At 34.3% G+C, this 16,889-nt stretch overlaps 1 protein-coding gene across 2 annotated transcripts in view; it reads right to left on the minus strand.

Moving 5' to 3' along the window:
* The window catches only part of ADAMTS6 (ADAM metallopeptidase with thrombospondin type 1 motif 6), a 233,598-nt gene that overhangs the window by 124,292 nt on the left and 92,417 nt on the right, over window positions 1-16,889 (minus strand). For both annotated transcript variants that reach the window (XM_036309506.1, XM_036309505.1), the window contains exons 8-9: window positions 14,627-14,670; window positions 10,190-10,295 (exon numbers count right to left, since the gene is read on the minus strand). In XM_036309506.1, the coding sequence (XP_036165399.1) occupies window positions 10,190-10,295; window positions 14,627-14,670 (150 nt within the window). The remainder of the gene's footprint in view (window positions 1-10,189; window positions 10,296-14,626; window positions 14,671-16,889) is intronic.

Below are 16,889 nucleotides of genomic sequence, written 5' to 3' on the forward strand. Positions count from 1 at the left end.
TAACATCACCCCCTGGATAAAGAGCAGGATTACTTACTAAAGTAGTCCCCCTTATCTGCCGTTTCAGTAATCTACGGTCAACCACAATCCAAAAATCTATATATATAAAAGCCTAAGTGACTGGATGAACGAACAGACAAATGGATGACAGGCCAGTAGCTATGACGTTCACTGACCACCAGGGGCCAGACGCTCAGTGTAGGAGCGCCGCTCAGCTAACAAAGGGCTGCCAGACTCTGGGCTGACAGCTGATGAGTGCAGCTGTGGCTGCGTGAGCCTCTCCCATGGACACTCCCCCTGCGTGCCCAGGCTGTGGTGGCAGGGGGGCCGGGATGAGCAGAAGCAGCGCCCAGCCTGGCACACTACTTCGTGCTGTGCAGGATCAACACGGACAGCGGGCTAGAGCCTGATGAGCTGGCAGGTAAGGCCGGGCTGCGGTGGCACAGAAGTCCACTGATCCCTGCAGGCCAGGCCAAGGTACCCCACCAGTGCATAAATCCGTGCACCAGGCCTCTAGTATTAAATAAAAAATTCCAGCAATAAACAATTCATAAGTTTCAAACTGGATGCTGTTCTGAGTACTGTGAAGAAATTTTGCACCACCTCCTCTGTCCCACCCTGGACATGAATAATCCCTTTATCTATTGTATCTACTCTGTATATGCTACCCACTGATTAACCACTTAATAGCCATCTTGGAGATCAGCCTAGCAGTTTTGCTTTTGTTTTAATTCATGAATGAGAGTTCGATGTTCTTGAAGTAATTGACCAAGAGTTGGAAAATCAGCCCTAAACGGTTTGGCTTAGTGGATAGAGCGTCGGCCTGCAGACTGAAGAGTCCTGGGTTCGATTCCTGGGTTGCAGGCTCAATCCCAGTGTGGGGCAAGCACGAGGCAGCCGACCAATGATTCTCTCTCATTATTGATGTTTCTACCTTTCTCTCCCTCTCTCTTCCTCTCTGAAATCAATAAAAATATATTTTTAAATGATTAAATAAGGTAATAAATATGGTGTTGAGATCTATAGCTATCATAAAAAAAGAGTTGGAAAATTGATCAGGAGTAGGAAAAGAGCTAAATTAATAAAAAGGATGTGTTTCTTCAGGATAGGAGATGTTATTTTCATCATCACTGTAGTCACAATACACTCTAGGTTAGGTCAATATAGCAGGTGCTCATTAAATCTCCGGTATGAAATTGTGCGTGAGTGAAAGTCTTCCTATTGATGGACTGTAAAACATGAGAGACAAAAATCTAGAAAGCATCATATGAACATATCTCGTTTGATGGTGAATAATGTAATAAAAATATATAAAATCATATCAGTAATAAAAGTAGAAAGGGTAGAGTTTGGGTCAAAATGAGTGGTATCACCACTCAGAGACAAAGGGGTTGCAATATACACTAAAGACTGTGCAATAAAGGTTATTCATTAAATTAAGATTCTGTGAGGAATTGAGAAATACAAATTGGCAATTATAAAATAGCCAGGGGGATGTAAAGTACAGCATAAGGAAAATAGTCAATAATATAACTATGGTGCCAGGTGGGTACTAGACTTTTGGGGGGATCACTTCATAAGTTATATAAATTCCTAATCACTATTCTGTATACATGAAACTAATATAATGCAAATTGATTTGAGAGAGAGAAGGGGGGAGAGAGAGAAAAAAACACTGATGTGAGAGAGAAACATTGATCAGTTGCCTCCCGTACATGCCCCAATCGAAAGCACAACCTTTTGGTGTAAGGGATGATGCTCCAATCAACTAAGCTACATGGCCAGGACTGTAATTGAAATTAAAAAAAAAAAATTTAAGTTAAGCTTCTGTGACTCAGAATCTATCATATATCAATCTGTTAACTTATATGATTTTCCCAAATATTTTTCTATTGTACGTTAATTTTCTATGAAAATGATCTTTCCTTTAAAACTATGCTTAGCAAAACAAAATCTCCTTATATACATATGTGAAGAGATATATAAGGAAAGGTCATGTATTTTTTAGGATATATTGGAGGAAGCTCATTGGTGATTATATTTTACATCACTTAACCATATATTATTTGACCATTTTACTGTAAAAGTAACATAATGTATTTTGCACCACAAAATAATAGCTTACTCTACATTTTGATACACAATTCTTATTTGTTCTTTTGGAAGATCAGTAAAAATAAAAAAGAGTAAACACAGACTACGAAGTATAAAGTTAATATGCATTCAGGCTGGAGATTCTTTTTAAAATCACAATCGATGTTTTTAAACCAAACAAAGGATCTGTATAGCTAAGAAAAATCTTAAAATGCCTAATTCAACATTTTTATCTAAGCAATCTTAATTTTATCGTGTTGCTAATATATCAACATCATTTTCTTAAATAATCATGGTATTTAAACTGTCTTGGATTTTGTTAAATAACCGTTAGCACACAGAGCATGTACTTTTAAAACCAGTCACTAAAGGAAAAAAAAAATAGATGTTTATTCAGTTCTTGAATAACACATACACAATTATAGAATTAAAGAATAGTTTCTTGCCCAGCTGCCATGGCTCAGTGGTTGAGTGTCAATCTATGAGCCAGAGGTCACAATTCAATTCCGGGTCAGGACATATGCCCGGGCTGCAGGTTCAATCCCCAGTGAGGGGTGTGATCAATGATTCTCTTTCATCATTGATGTTTCTGTCTCTCTCTATCTCTCCCTTCCTCTCTGAAATCAATAAAAAAAAAAATTAAAATATATTTTTAAAAGAATAGTTCCTTAATATTTTAAACTTACTAAATTTCCCTTTAAAAAGTAACTTTAAAAAGTGATGACATAATTATAGTCTAAATTGTGACAACTATAAAATCTCAAAAATAAGCCTTCGCAGTGTAGCAGAAAAATGTAAGGGAATAAAGGGACATCTTTCTTAAAAACTATTTTCCATTTGTAATCTCTTTGATCTATTCTTATTCATAACTGATCTTGGCTATGAATCACTTGTTACAATAAAGCAAAAGACAAAATTTAATGGATGTACTCAGAGCCTTCTATAACCACATCTGGCAAACATTTTTAGTTTTAATAGTTACCCAATAGGATCGTTATTACAATTTGCTTATGTGTTTTCTAAAACAGAATTTGGAACTCAGTTCTACCTTTGGACTTTATATACAATTTACTAAACTAAGTGAACTCAAGATTTTGGACTTATTTAGGAAGATATTTAATGAAGAGGGGTGTGCCTAAAGAAATCTATACTCTTTGCAAACCTGTATAAAGCAAGTTCACATTTAGTATAAGCTCTTCCCTTGGGCAAGGGAAACAAAAGAAAAAATAAACAGATGGGATTACATCAAACTAAAAAGCTTCTGCACAGCAAAGAAAACCATTAACAACATGGAAAGACAACCCACTGAAGGGGATTCATCGATCTATCTGACAAGGGATTAATATCCAAAATTTATAAAGAAATTATAAAACTCAACACCAAAAGAATCCCAAACAATCCAATTAAAATTGGGCAAAGGACCTGAATAGACTCTTCTCCAAAGAGAACATACAGATGGCCAATAGACATGTGAAAAGATACTCAACATGACTAATCAGCAGATGAATGCAAATTAAAACCACAATGAGATGCTGCCTCACACCTACTGGAATGGCTATCATCAATAAATCAACAAACAAGTGTTGGTGAGAATATGGAGAAAAGGGAACCCTTGTGCACTGCTGATGAGAAGGCAGATTGGTGCAGCCACTGTGGTAAGCAGTATGGAGTTACATCAAAAAAGTTAAAAATGGAACTGCCTTATGACCCAGCGATGAATATATCCAAAGAAACCTAAAACACTAATTCAAAAGAATATATGTACCCCTATATTAATTGCAGCATTATTTACAATAGCCAAGATTTGAAAACAGCCCAAGTGTCCATCAATAGATGAGTGGATAAAAAAAAGCTATGGTACAATTACACAATGGAATACTATTTGGCCATAAGAAATAAGGAAATCTTACTCTTTACAACAGCATGGGTGGGCCTGGAGAGCACTATGCTAAGTGAAATAAGCCAGTCAGAGAAAGACAAGGACCATATGATTTCACTCATATGTGGAATCTGACGAACAAAATGAACTAACAAGCAAAATAGACAGCCTCATAGAGAGTAGGCTGATAGCTCCTGGCGGATGGAAGTATGTGGGGGGGCGGGGGGGAGAGGCTGGGTGAAAAAGGTGAAGGGATTAAGCAAAAAAGGAAAAACATGGACACAGACAATAGTATGGTGATGACCAGAGGGAAAGTGGAGATTGGGGGGAGGTAGAAGAGTGTAAATATAGGGGGGAATAAATGACGATGGAAGGAGATTGACTCAGAGTGGTGAACATATATACAATATATAGATGATGAAATATGGAATTGTACAGCTGAAACTTATATAATTTTATTAACCAATATCACCCCAATAAATTCAATTAAAAAATTAAAAGGTCGAACTCATAAAAATAGAGAATTGGAACTTGCTAGAGGCTGGAGTGTGAGTGAAATCAGGAGGTGCTGTTCAAACTGTACAAACTTCCAGTTATAAGATAAGAAAGCTCTGTGAGAACATGAAGTAGTATGACTATATCTACTGTATTGTATACTTGAGAGTTGCTAAGAGAGTGAATGTTAAATGTTCTCACTACATACACACACAAAAAGGATAATTATATGATGTGATATATGTGTTAACTAACCTTATCATGGTAATCATTTTGCATACATGTATCAAATTATCATGTTGTACACGTAAACTTATACAATGCTATATGTCAATTATATCTCAATTAAAGTGGAAAAAAAGGAATAAAGGAGAAAACACAAATTACAAATATCAGGAATGAAAGATGGAACATGATTATGTATATTATAGACATTTAAACATGTGTATGATAAATTTAACAACTTAGCTAAAATACTATACTACTTTGAAAGACATAACAATAAAAAGAATGAGTAAAAAAAAGAAAGACATAATTAACAAAAAAGACTCAAAAGACTTAGATAATGTTATTTTGTAACTAATAAGAAATTAACTTATTAATTAACAATGTTCCCACAAAGAAAATTCTTGACTCAGACGGCCTCATTAGTAAATTCTATCAAACATTTCGGAAAGACATTATGTCCACCTAATGCACACAAACTCCTCTAGAAACTAGAACAGTTCTTAATTCCACTTATAACACTATATTCAGATACTGAAACTAGACAAAGACATTAAAAGAAAAGTATAAATCAACCAATTTTTCTACAAAAATTGTGCTGAAATAACTGGATATTCATGAGAAAAAGAGGAATTTCAATCCTTATATCACGCCATACCAAAAAAAAAAAAAAAAAAGAACACGAAAAACATAAACCAAAACTCACTGTAGATCTTAATATAAAAGCTAAAAGTTGTGTTCACTTCAGCAGCACATATACCAAAAGCTAAAAGTATAGAACTTCTAGACAAAAATAGAAAATCTTGAAGTAGGCAAAGATTTTTTAGGACACAAAACAACACAAATCATAAAAGAAAATTTTAAATTAGACTTTATAAAAATTCTGTTTTGCACAAGGCACCATTAAAAAAATGAATGGCAAGCAACAGACTTGGACAAAATAAATATTCACATTATGTATATATGATGACAACTTTTACCTAGAATATACTATTGTTAAGTCCTACAACTCAATAAGAAGAAAACATCTCAGTTTTGTTAAAAAAATGGAAAAAGGATTTGAGTAGAATTCAAAGAAGATAATGAATGACAAATAAGCACATGAAAAGACCCTCATTATCAGAAAATCAATGATGAACTACTTAAAACCACAATGAGATTAGTCTATCAGAAAATCAATGATCAACTACCTAAAACCACAATGAGATACCACTAAAATGCACAATAATGATTAAAATCACAAAGAGTTGGCAAGGATCTGAAGTAACCAAATGCTCATAGATTGCTAGTGGGAATGCAAAATGGTATATAGCCACTTTGAAAAACAGTTTATGCATTTGTTATAAAATGAAACTAACACATACCATACTACCAGCAATATCACCCAAGAGAAATGAAAGCATATTTCCATACAAATCATTATACATGGATGTTCACAGAAGTCCTATCCATAATACTAAAACTAGAAACAACCTAAAGTGGGATATGTGCTATGAAATACTATTCAGAAAAAAAAAAAAACTACTAATATACACAACATGGATGAACCTCAGAAACAATGTGCTGAGGGAAGGAACCTAGACACAAAAGAGTAGCCACTACGTAAGTTCACTTAAACGAAACTACCAAAAAGACAAGTCTAATCTGTAATGATAGAAAGGAGATCTGTGCCAGGTAAGGGGGCGGGAGGGTGGAGATTTGGCTGTAAAAGGAAACATGGGGATTTTTTAGTTAATGGAAATGTTGATATCTTGATGGTGGTGGTGATTACCTGGTTATATACATTTGTCAAAATTCATTGAACCATACACAAAATAGAAGCACATTCATTGTATTTAAATTATACTAAATAATGTTTTAAAATGTACTCATGGGAACATAAACTCTTCCAGGAAATAGAATACTTCTTAACTCATTATATAAAACTAGCATTATTTTGATACCAAAACTAGGCAAAGGTATTAAAGTTCCAACTACTTTCATGTATGTTTATTATTAACCTTCTATTATGAGAGCGCAGCACTGTTCAAGCATTTAAAGAGAGGTAGGGCCCCAGCCGGTTTGGCTCAGTGGATAGAGCGTCGGCCTGCAGACCAAAGAGTCCCAGATTCGATTCGATTCTGGTCAAAGGCACAAACCTCGGATGCAGGCTCCTCCCTGGCCCAGGCCCTGGTCATGGCATGTGCAGGAGGCAACCTATGGATGTGTTTCTCTCACATCGATGTTGCTTTCTGTCTTTCCCTCTCTCTTCCACTCTCTCTCAAAATCAATGAAAAAGTATCTCAGGTGAAGATAAAAATAAATAAAGACAGGTACTTTAACCAGAAGAAGGGGCATTTGGATGGAAGAAACCAGTAATTGGAGCTTCCTAGCACACATAATTTACTTTACAATTTTATCTTGAAGCCTTGGCACATTTCTCCTTTAAAAAAAAAAATCATCTCCTAGCCAGTCTTCTATAGAAAGCATACCCCAATTGGTAAAACCAAACACTGACATTGATTTCTGAAAGCAAGACTGATATACCCCTGCAGCTTTCAATACAACTTTTAACACTTCTTTATACTTTCTCAAAATCAGATTTATAGTTCACTCAATCACTATTAGTTAATAAATGAGTTGTCACATCTAAAAGATTTGTGGCCTTAAGACCTATTCTTATTTGCAAAAGAAATCAGACATATACAATGGTAGAGGGAGCAGCCTAATGAACTCCCATCCACACATCATGATGAGTATAAAATGCAACATGTTGCTATTCTTGCTTTATCTTTCTCTTTTCCCCCTTTCTTTTAAAAGTAAATCTCAGACCTCATGTCACTTCAGTCCTGCAGACTTCAATGTGCATCCCTTAAAAATATGAATATTTTAAGATCTCTTTTTTAACATTATTTTTGTATAGTAGGGATACATTAGATAGTTTTCTCAATATAACTAGAGGTCTGGTTGAGTTCTTGCCACCCCTCTTTAACACCATAATTTTTCAACTTCTGAAACTATGGCAACTACATAATTAATGAAAAAAATCTTTCAAAGAACATTCTTTTCTATACAGTTTCATTAAGTGCCTTTGGCTTATAGCCTACATTAGAGGTAGACATGCCATTTAAAAATAGCACAAACCTCAATTTTTCATTTGACAAGGAAACTAACTTCTTGTTTTCACAAAAGTATGGAGAAAAATAAAAGTAGTCATTAAGGCCCAGCCAAAGAAAAAAGTTATCCCATAGCTGTTTAAAATGGATATTATGTCCCTACATGAGAAAACACTGGATGCAAAACCATATTCTACACAATTTTTTAAAAGGTAGACAGTTTTCACACAGTCTAATGACTTAGTAGGGGCACTTTTCAGTAATCAATGGTCAAATGTTCACTGTGATGAATCTGCAGACTTCATCATCTCACTTAACATCCACCCTAAACAATACAAATTACAAAAAAAGTTCACTATACTTCATCTGAAAAGTATACTTGATGTTTATCATGGCTATTGCTTTGTTTCAGAAGAACAGAAAGCACTGTATTTTAATTATATGAATTGTGCCAGATTGACTTGCTGGGTTCCTCAAAGCTAAACCCTAAGATCTTAAAAGCAAGTGAAGGGCTCTTAATCCATGAAATAGATTTTCCCTAACTGACCAAATACAATTTCACATATTGAAAAAGATAACATGTTAATCACATCCTGCCTACTTGTCTGGGGGAAAAGGGATAGTCACATAGTAATCAACTGGACATAGAAAGAAAGCCAATTTCTAGTCAGTCAATAATATTTTTGAATGGAAGCATTTCTTCTGGCTCTTGTTATAAAGCATTCTGTGTATCCCACCACCACCACCACCCATTTCTAACAATCACTATCAAACAAGAATTAGCAGTGAAAAAAAAGTTATTCAAAGGAACATAAATCTTAAGAGGTATATTCTACTTCTTGCACATTCTTTTACAGAAGGTATAAACTATTCATCTTAGGAAAAATTTAAAGGAATTACCCATTAGACTAACAAAAAAAAATCTAGGGAGCCTGAGAGTAGTTCAGTTAGAATCTTAATAAAAAATACAGCGATAAACCCTCAAATGGGCTATGTAAGTACATACAAGAAAAGGGGACGTACGAAGCATATGCTGGCGTTGACTAACTTGTAATTGCATGAAGGAGTAGTGCTTGCATACACACATTACTCATCCATGCTGTGTTGCTTGTCCTGACCTTTCGATTTAATTGAATCTAACAGAACCTATTACATTCAGTCTGGTTGCATAAGATTATGACAATCATTAATGAGCTAAATTTGTAAGTGCGCTGAAGATAAACTGCCTGCATAAGAAGGGCTTTTCCCTTTTGTTCCCCTGCTGTTTATTGCAATGGAAACTAGAACACCAATATTTTTAGGACTTTATTAAAAGTGTAATACTGACTTTTCCCCATATCTGAGGCAATCCATGTTTGAAACTTGCCTGTTACTTAAGGTTACCCATAAATCAATACTAATTTGGTAAAATTTAAATTGCAATTTTCCAAATAATGCAACAGATTGACCCAATTTTACTCTCCTCTTTCAAGGAAAAAAAAAAAGGCTGAACTACAAATTTATCTCAGGAATGATCGCTAAGGCAAGTGTATAATAAACATTCATTTTTATTTGTTCTTTTTCCCCCACCCATTTCTCTACCAAAAAAAGCAGACTGCAAAACTTAGATCATACAAATGTCAGGAGCTCTTGCAAATAGATTGCTTGCTTGACTTAAAAATGTTTGACTATCCTTTTAAAGTTTTCAAACTCCTCTCCCTTCACATGAGCAGGCTTTTACATTTACTACTGCCTGTTGTTTGGAGTAAAGAAAGAAGGGTTTTATTGCTGAGAGGTGGATAGGACAGTTTTGGGCCAGATAGATTTAAAACAAATATTAAAAACTAGATCCTCTTAAAAAGTAATAAGGATGATATCTCACTACTCTTGGAACACCATTTCTTTTTTCTTTTTTTTTTAATGACACACAAGTACACCTGAAAATACCAGTTACATAGCAATGATTGCACACACTTTATGCCTGGAAAAGATGCTCACAAGCTGCATGAAGAGTGAAAACTCAAAGTAAATTTTATGGAAGTGGTGTCAATGATGATTTTAAAATATAAAGGTGTTGTCACTTGAGGAAAAGAAAGATCATTTCAACAATTTCACTTTGAGGAGCTGGGTGTTGAGTAGACCACGCTAAAACTAAATTACTGCACATGTACGTATATCACAAAACTTAAGTGTGATGTATTCACCACTCGGAGGATACTAGTCATGAATCAGAAAGATTATTTAACAAGTCTCCAGTTCTTAAGATGATTTATCCCAGCACCCTAAATGATAACATTCTCTATTGAAATCAGACAAAAAGGCAGTAAAATATGGTTGAGCACATGTGTTCCGCACAGTAGTTACGAGTTGCTCAAAGGAGTGGAGCTCTAAAATTTATTTTGATTTTCTTAAACTCACTCACTTGTGACCAATCTCATGTGCAATGGTAAAAGCTGAACCCAGGCCAATGTCTTCATTAATGCTGCAGCTCCTTTCAGGCTCACACATTCCAGCCACAGAGGCCAAGCCTGAATAAACAGAAGGAGACACAAAGGGTCAAGCCAAGGTGTTTCAGTCTTAAAAAGCCCATACTTATAAATGCCTGGATTCTTTTTAATAACCTCCATGCACAGAAGGAGCAGTTGGCAAAAGGTTAACTTTCTAGTCATTTGCAAAATCACTGGGGGGAGTTTCACTTTGCCGGCTAGACATTAATATTTTTTGAACTGCAGTCAGTGCTGGAAAATGTCTAGACTAGGGGTTAGATTTATAAATTTTACTTCTGGTAACTTGGGACCACCTAGTAACTTGAGCCAGAAGAGGGAATTCAAGAAAGCATTTCTATTTTAACATTCTTTAGGCTGTAGAAAGCAAAATATATCCACATTATTTTTCTAAAGAGATCTGTTTAAGTTTAGTGGGTTCATAAAAATATACAAGCAACTTTTTAGTTACCAAAAAAAAAGGGAATCCCAAATGGTTTTCTAAAATGACATTTTTATAAAAACAAAAATGAATGATTCAAAAGAGAAAAAGGAGAAATGTTAAAGACAGGAGGTTGTTGCATATTTTTAATCTTCTGAAATTAGTCCTGATACTAATGCAACAATTTCTTTAAGTGTTTTAATGGTAGGAAAGTCATTCAGATATTCAATTTAGTTCTCCCCTCTCCCATCCCCCTTCGATGCCTCAGAGTTATATTAATAGAGAAAAATTATGGTGTTAATTCACTGATTCTAGTGAAATGTTATGTTACTCAAAGTATTCTTCCTTTGGGAATGTTAGTATGTAAAATCTTTAATATTTACTTCCAAATGAATATCATGCTCTGTGAATTGGTATGTAACTTTAAAACAGTGCTTAGAAAAAAATTACTTTTGTGCAGAAGATAAAATGTCATGTGCTGCAATGAAACAAATGCCAAATCATACTTAACACACATAAGGGTGAAAGTTATTTATAAGAAATTGAAGGAAAACCAGGAAAGGCTCTTTATATGTTACTATCATCAGCCAAATATTAATAATTATCTTCCCAACAAAAGTGATTTGAACCCAATTCTATAAATATGTATCGAGTGCAATAAACAATGTTCTGTGCTGGTATAATTCCCCAGCTGCACTGATTTGGAACAGTAAAAGCCTTTCAATTCATATTTTTACTGACAAGAAAGCTCTAGAACAGTGATGGCGAACCTATGACACGCGTGTCAGAGGTGACACGCGAACTCATTTTTTTGGTTGATTTTTCTTTGTTAAATGGCATTTAAATATATAAAATAAATACCAAAAATATAAGTCTTTGTTTTACTATGGTTGCAAATATCAAAAAATTTCTATATGTGACATGGCACCAGAGTTAAATTAGGGTTTTTCAAAATGCTGACACGCCGAGCTCAAAAGGTTCGCCATCACTGCTCTAGAAATTGTTTCTCTGGATCTCCTAATATGAAATATCCACATAATAACCACGTTGGAACAGAGATGAGGTTAGTGCTGGATTTACTAATAGACAGTTTACTTTTCCTACTTTTTATGGAAAAGGCAGAAATTTGGGAAGGGGTTAATTTCTGTTTCACAGAGTTATAAACACTAGTGTTACCCTTGTCCTGCCCTTCCATTCACTTAAAAGTCTTAGGACCTGAAGAAGAGGATGTGAAAAGAGGATGTCAAACTCCACTGAAAGAAAGAGAGAGAGAGAGAGAGAGAGAGAGAGAGAGAGAGAGAGAGAGAGAGAGAACAAACAAACAAACAAAAAGTTTGCAGTATATTAAATGGCTTCAAGCTATTGGGTTCAGCACGTCCCATGACATGGGACAAAAATGCCACCCAAAACCCTTTCTGTTTCAAACTTTATAAAATTTGGTTTTAAAATATATATATTAATAAGAATAATTACTGTTAAATTAACATTTCTTACATTTCCCAAAATATATTATTCTATGGGCTAGCTTTTTGTTTGTTGTTGTTTGGGATGTGCCCTGTGCTGTATTTTTCATTGAGAATTTTCAATGGCTCCCCAAGGTATATTTGTAAGCACTGCTTTACCTCTGCATCTGATATAAAATTGTTAACACTACTAAAAGGACAACTTAAGAAAGAACATATTTTGGAAATAACTACTACTTGTTGAAAATATAAAGGTAAATCTTAACTAAAATGAAAGAATAATTTAAATGCTACTGTATTTTCACAACCCCCCACTATTTTCTGTATTCCTATAAAATTGAAGCTGTCAAAGTTCTCATGTGTGATTGTGTTAATAGGGGTTTGATTACTATTTGGGTCATTTAGATTTCCTCAGTTTGATGGCCACAGTTTGCACCCTTAAATCTACTTAGCTAGGTTAAAATTGGTCAAAAGTACTAAGTAAGCAAGAGAATATACAAGTATCAGCACAAAACAAACATGAAAGTCACTAGCGTGGCCATTCAAAAAGAAAAAACTGATCACTTATGTACTGATATATATTTTCCACATAAGGTCAACACGTGTGTGTGTGTGTGTGTGTGTGTGTGTGTGTGTGTGTACAGTTTATTCAGTTTTCACTATGAGACAGTATAAAAAATAATTTAGAATGATTTAAATTTTGAAAATCTTATGTTGAGCTTGAAAATGCATTGGTGTGTATTGATTCTAGAAATTAGTAAACTATAAAAATTTGAACACATTATTTTGAAAAATGTAAAAGGAGAGGGGGGTAGATAATACCTCAAATCTACTTTAATAAAAATGACAATAAAAGTTCTAAGCAGTGTTATTACTGGGACAGTGTTCTTCAATGTCCCGATGAAGAACATATCTCAATGTAAATAATCTATCATCAAAAAGCAGGACAGGATATGTATACATATACATACATACATTCTGGCTTGTACCTTCTTTGAGGCTTACTGTCTACTGTACTTAAAGTTGATTAAGCACTTGGTAAATGCTTACAGAATTTGAACAATAATAGAAAAGGTAAGTTAGTATAATCTTCACATTAAATAATAACAGCTGTTCATTTTTATACTACTTCTTTACTACACACCTTTATATTTTCTTACTTAACAACGTCCCTGTAGCAGAAGGACAGATCCTACTTCTATTTCATAGATAAAGAAATTGAGGGACAAAGAGTTAAATAAACTATGAGAGCCAATGTACTGAAACTGTCAAAACCAGGCGTTCATGTCGGATTCAGGATCCCTTCCATTGGATTACATTGGTCTTGTTAACCTAAAATACTACAAATAAAATCTTTTTGATGAGAGCTCTTTCTGCATTATGCTTTTTAACTAGCAAACTTCTCCACTGTAATACTCATCCTTCGCTAATTGAGATTTCTTCTTTAACCATAAATCCTGAGGGAAATGAGGTAGGAGAAGACTGAAAGGCAGGTAAAATCATCAAGAGAAATTTTAATCTCCGAAGAGATGATTCACTGAACACCCCAGGAAGCTGGGTAATACTTTTTTTCCCCCACTCCTATTTTAATTTGATCTTAAAACATTCTTATGAGGCGCATAGGAGTAGATTTTAAAATTATTCCTTGACAGGTAAAAAGATTGAGATTTGTCATGGAGAAACTAGAGAATTCACCTTCAGTTGCTTAACTTCTGAGTCTTTTAAAAGTCTCTTGACACTAAAAAATTATCATTAAAAAAGTCCCCATTTCTTAACATAACTCTATTTACTTAAAATTTATTTTACTTGAAGTTAATGTAGTTAACTTTTACCAGTATGAAGTTATGATCTGCAACAAAATGTGATTTTTTAAATTCTAGATTATTACAAAACTGTTTTGGAAAAAACAAATGATTTGGGGGACACACAAGAAATATAATTGTATCCTCTCTACTACTATCTGTAATATTTTACAAAATTGTTCTTTTTTGTTCAGGTACTAAAAATTTCCAATAATATCATAATTTATGGGGCTATAGTATTTACATCAAATTGCACCGCTCCCCCCATCCCCCCCCAAAAAAACTTCTCTCAATGCTTCTTCCTTAAGTATCTCCAAAATGGTTTTTGCCTTTCCTCGCCTGAAAATTAAAGATGCTGGCTGCTTTCATTTGCTCTCAAACTCCTTGGTATTTTTGGAAAATACATTACAGAAATGGATTATATAAAAATGAGTGGCAACTTCTGATTTATCATTATTGTTTGATGATTTTTAATCATCTTCTAAGTTGTTTTTAATCATCATTCTACTTGTTTCCTAATAGGTGACATATCCACAAAGGTCAGGCTTAACGATTTATAGGAGTCATTTCAGATGTGTCAGAAAGGAAAATGACCAAATTAATAATAAAGAGCAAAGCCACTGGACCAAAGAGACAATCTGAACTACCCTCCTTTTATAAAACACTTACCCAGTGTTCCACAGGGTTTATTTTTATAAGTGCAGATATCATATCTGTAGAGGAGAGAAAAAAAGAGACGAAATTTGTAATCTGATCAAGTTTTTTAAATGTTTTCATATATTCATCACACTTTTTTTTTCTCGGAGCTTTGGTTGTCAGACCACAATCAGTGCAATTATGAGCAGCCAGCTGGAGTGTTGGCATTTTCAGCACTCTGGGGGACACTGCCGGCTGCTCTACACTCACAGCCTCTGGCTACAAGCCAGCAGGACACCTGCCAGCAAGAAAGAAAGGTTAAAGTGGATTTTTGTAATTACAAGTTCCGTAAAAATCATCTACCTTACTGTCTTGAAGCTAGAATAGCTTGTCTGCAGATTGCTACTGCTTCTACAAAAAGCAAACAGGTAGTTTTTTCATTCCCAGTCTTTTTTGAACCTGCTGGAATATTTTCTTATCATAGCCACAGACAGTAGTTTATATGTCTGAGCTACAAGCACCATTTGGTGTTCATTCAACTTGAACAGGCGTTCTTATTTAATTAAATAAAAACCAGAGCAATAAAGCAATTGAAATAAAATTGATATCGCATAGTTTTCCTTGTTATATAACAGCAATTTTGTGTGGCTAAAATGCAAATATTTTAAGAGATTTTTATAAACAGCTAAATAAATAGCTCACTAGGAAGCTTTCCTAATGTTGCTCAGACTTATTCGGACGCTGTGTTGCATTATAACGCAATACAAATAATGTCGTTCATAAAGTAACGTTGCAAATTTTAAAATAGGTTACATTTAGAATGCTAAATCAATATTGATGTAAACATTTATTTTTAAGCATTTTAAAAATATTCTTTCAAACTTATTTTTAAAATATAATACATGTTTCTAAAGTGAGAATAAAAACTACATTTTAAAAGACTATTTTTATTTGCCTATGTTTTCGACTAGAAGTAAAAAGCTTTTTAGTTAAAAAATAAAATTTCACAAACTGCAGGAAAATCCATGTTGTAAAAAGTTCTCATTTATTGTATATAATGGTTAGTCCACATTACTGGGGGAACGGTTTAGTAATTAATCCCTTAGTCACCTCTTCATCTTCATCTTGTTTAAACTCTACAAATGTTTCCTTACATTTGATCTTGTATAACTTTTCTATTTTGACCATTCACACATTCATCCTCTCTCTTCCCTTGTAACTGGTAAACCAATAGGTTGTAGTATCTGGTACACTCTTGAGTGTAAGATATAGACAAGGCACTTGCTGTATTTACCAAAGCATCAGAAAGTATATTCTGGGTGTCAAAATCAATTTATCTTACGATCATACTGTATAAATGCCTATGATGTTACATAGACACAACCCATACCAGCAGTGTTCAAGAAAATGTAAACAAAGACTTTTCATAAAGAGTAATGCAGATAAAAATATTTAAGCAGACTCTATTTCCAAATCCTCAGTTTCCACGTGTCCTTTTCCTAAAACTGAACTGCCTGAGAATGCACCTGTAAGCCACCAATTTACCTTTCGTCTTTGCCTTTCACAACTGCACTGCTTCTACTTTACAAAAAACAAACAAACAAACAAACAAAAAAAACACCAAAGAACATATTTCTCACCCATCCCAATCCTTGTTATGGTATACTGCTCCTGGGTGTACAAGCCTCCGAAGCATAATGCAAAGGAATAATTCCAAGAATTCATGGATCCTGGGGCATAATCTCTTACAGACCAAGAAAATTGAAGGGTGTAATGCTTATTTCACCCTGGCAAGACTCTATTTCTTTATACCTCTCTGTCTGATTGCTTGTAAGCCAGTCTATATATCCCTCTCGCAATTAGAACTCAGATGTGACATTGTCATGGAGTGTTTTAGCATTTTCATTTGAACTAAAAAATAAAGCCAGGCTTGTTATTGACAGACAATAAGTCTGACTTACCTAAGTAGTTTGGCAATGAGCACTGACTTAGCCAATTAGATTACATGGTGAACATTTTTCATGACTCAATGAAATAGGCAACTCCAAAGTTGTGACAACATTTATTTAAAGCATATATACATCGTATCGTATGTTTTTAACTAGTCTCTGTAGCTACGTAAGCTTATGATTAAATAAGTATTTTTAGATACAACTTTATAATGTGCAAAGTGGTACATCATTTTTCAAAATTATTTTAGGAGTCAAATAAAGCAAAATGTTTGAAGATTACAGACAAATACAACTTATATTTCCACCTCACAGCAGTCTTTTCTCACCTCCTCTCATTGCTCTCA

This window comes from Myotis myotis, unplaced genomic scaffold (genome assembly GCF_014108235.1).
Source record: "Myotis myotis isolate mMyoMyo1 unplaced genomic scaffold, mMyoMyo1.p scaffold_m19_p_5, whole genome shotgun sequence".
NCBI classification, from domain to species: domain Eukaryota; kingdom Metazoa; phylum Chordata; class Mammalia; order Chiroptera; family Vespertilionidae; genus Myotis; species Myotis myotis.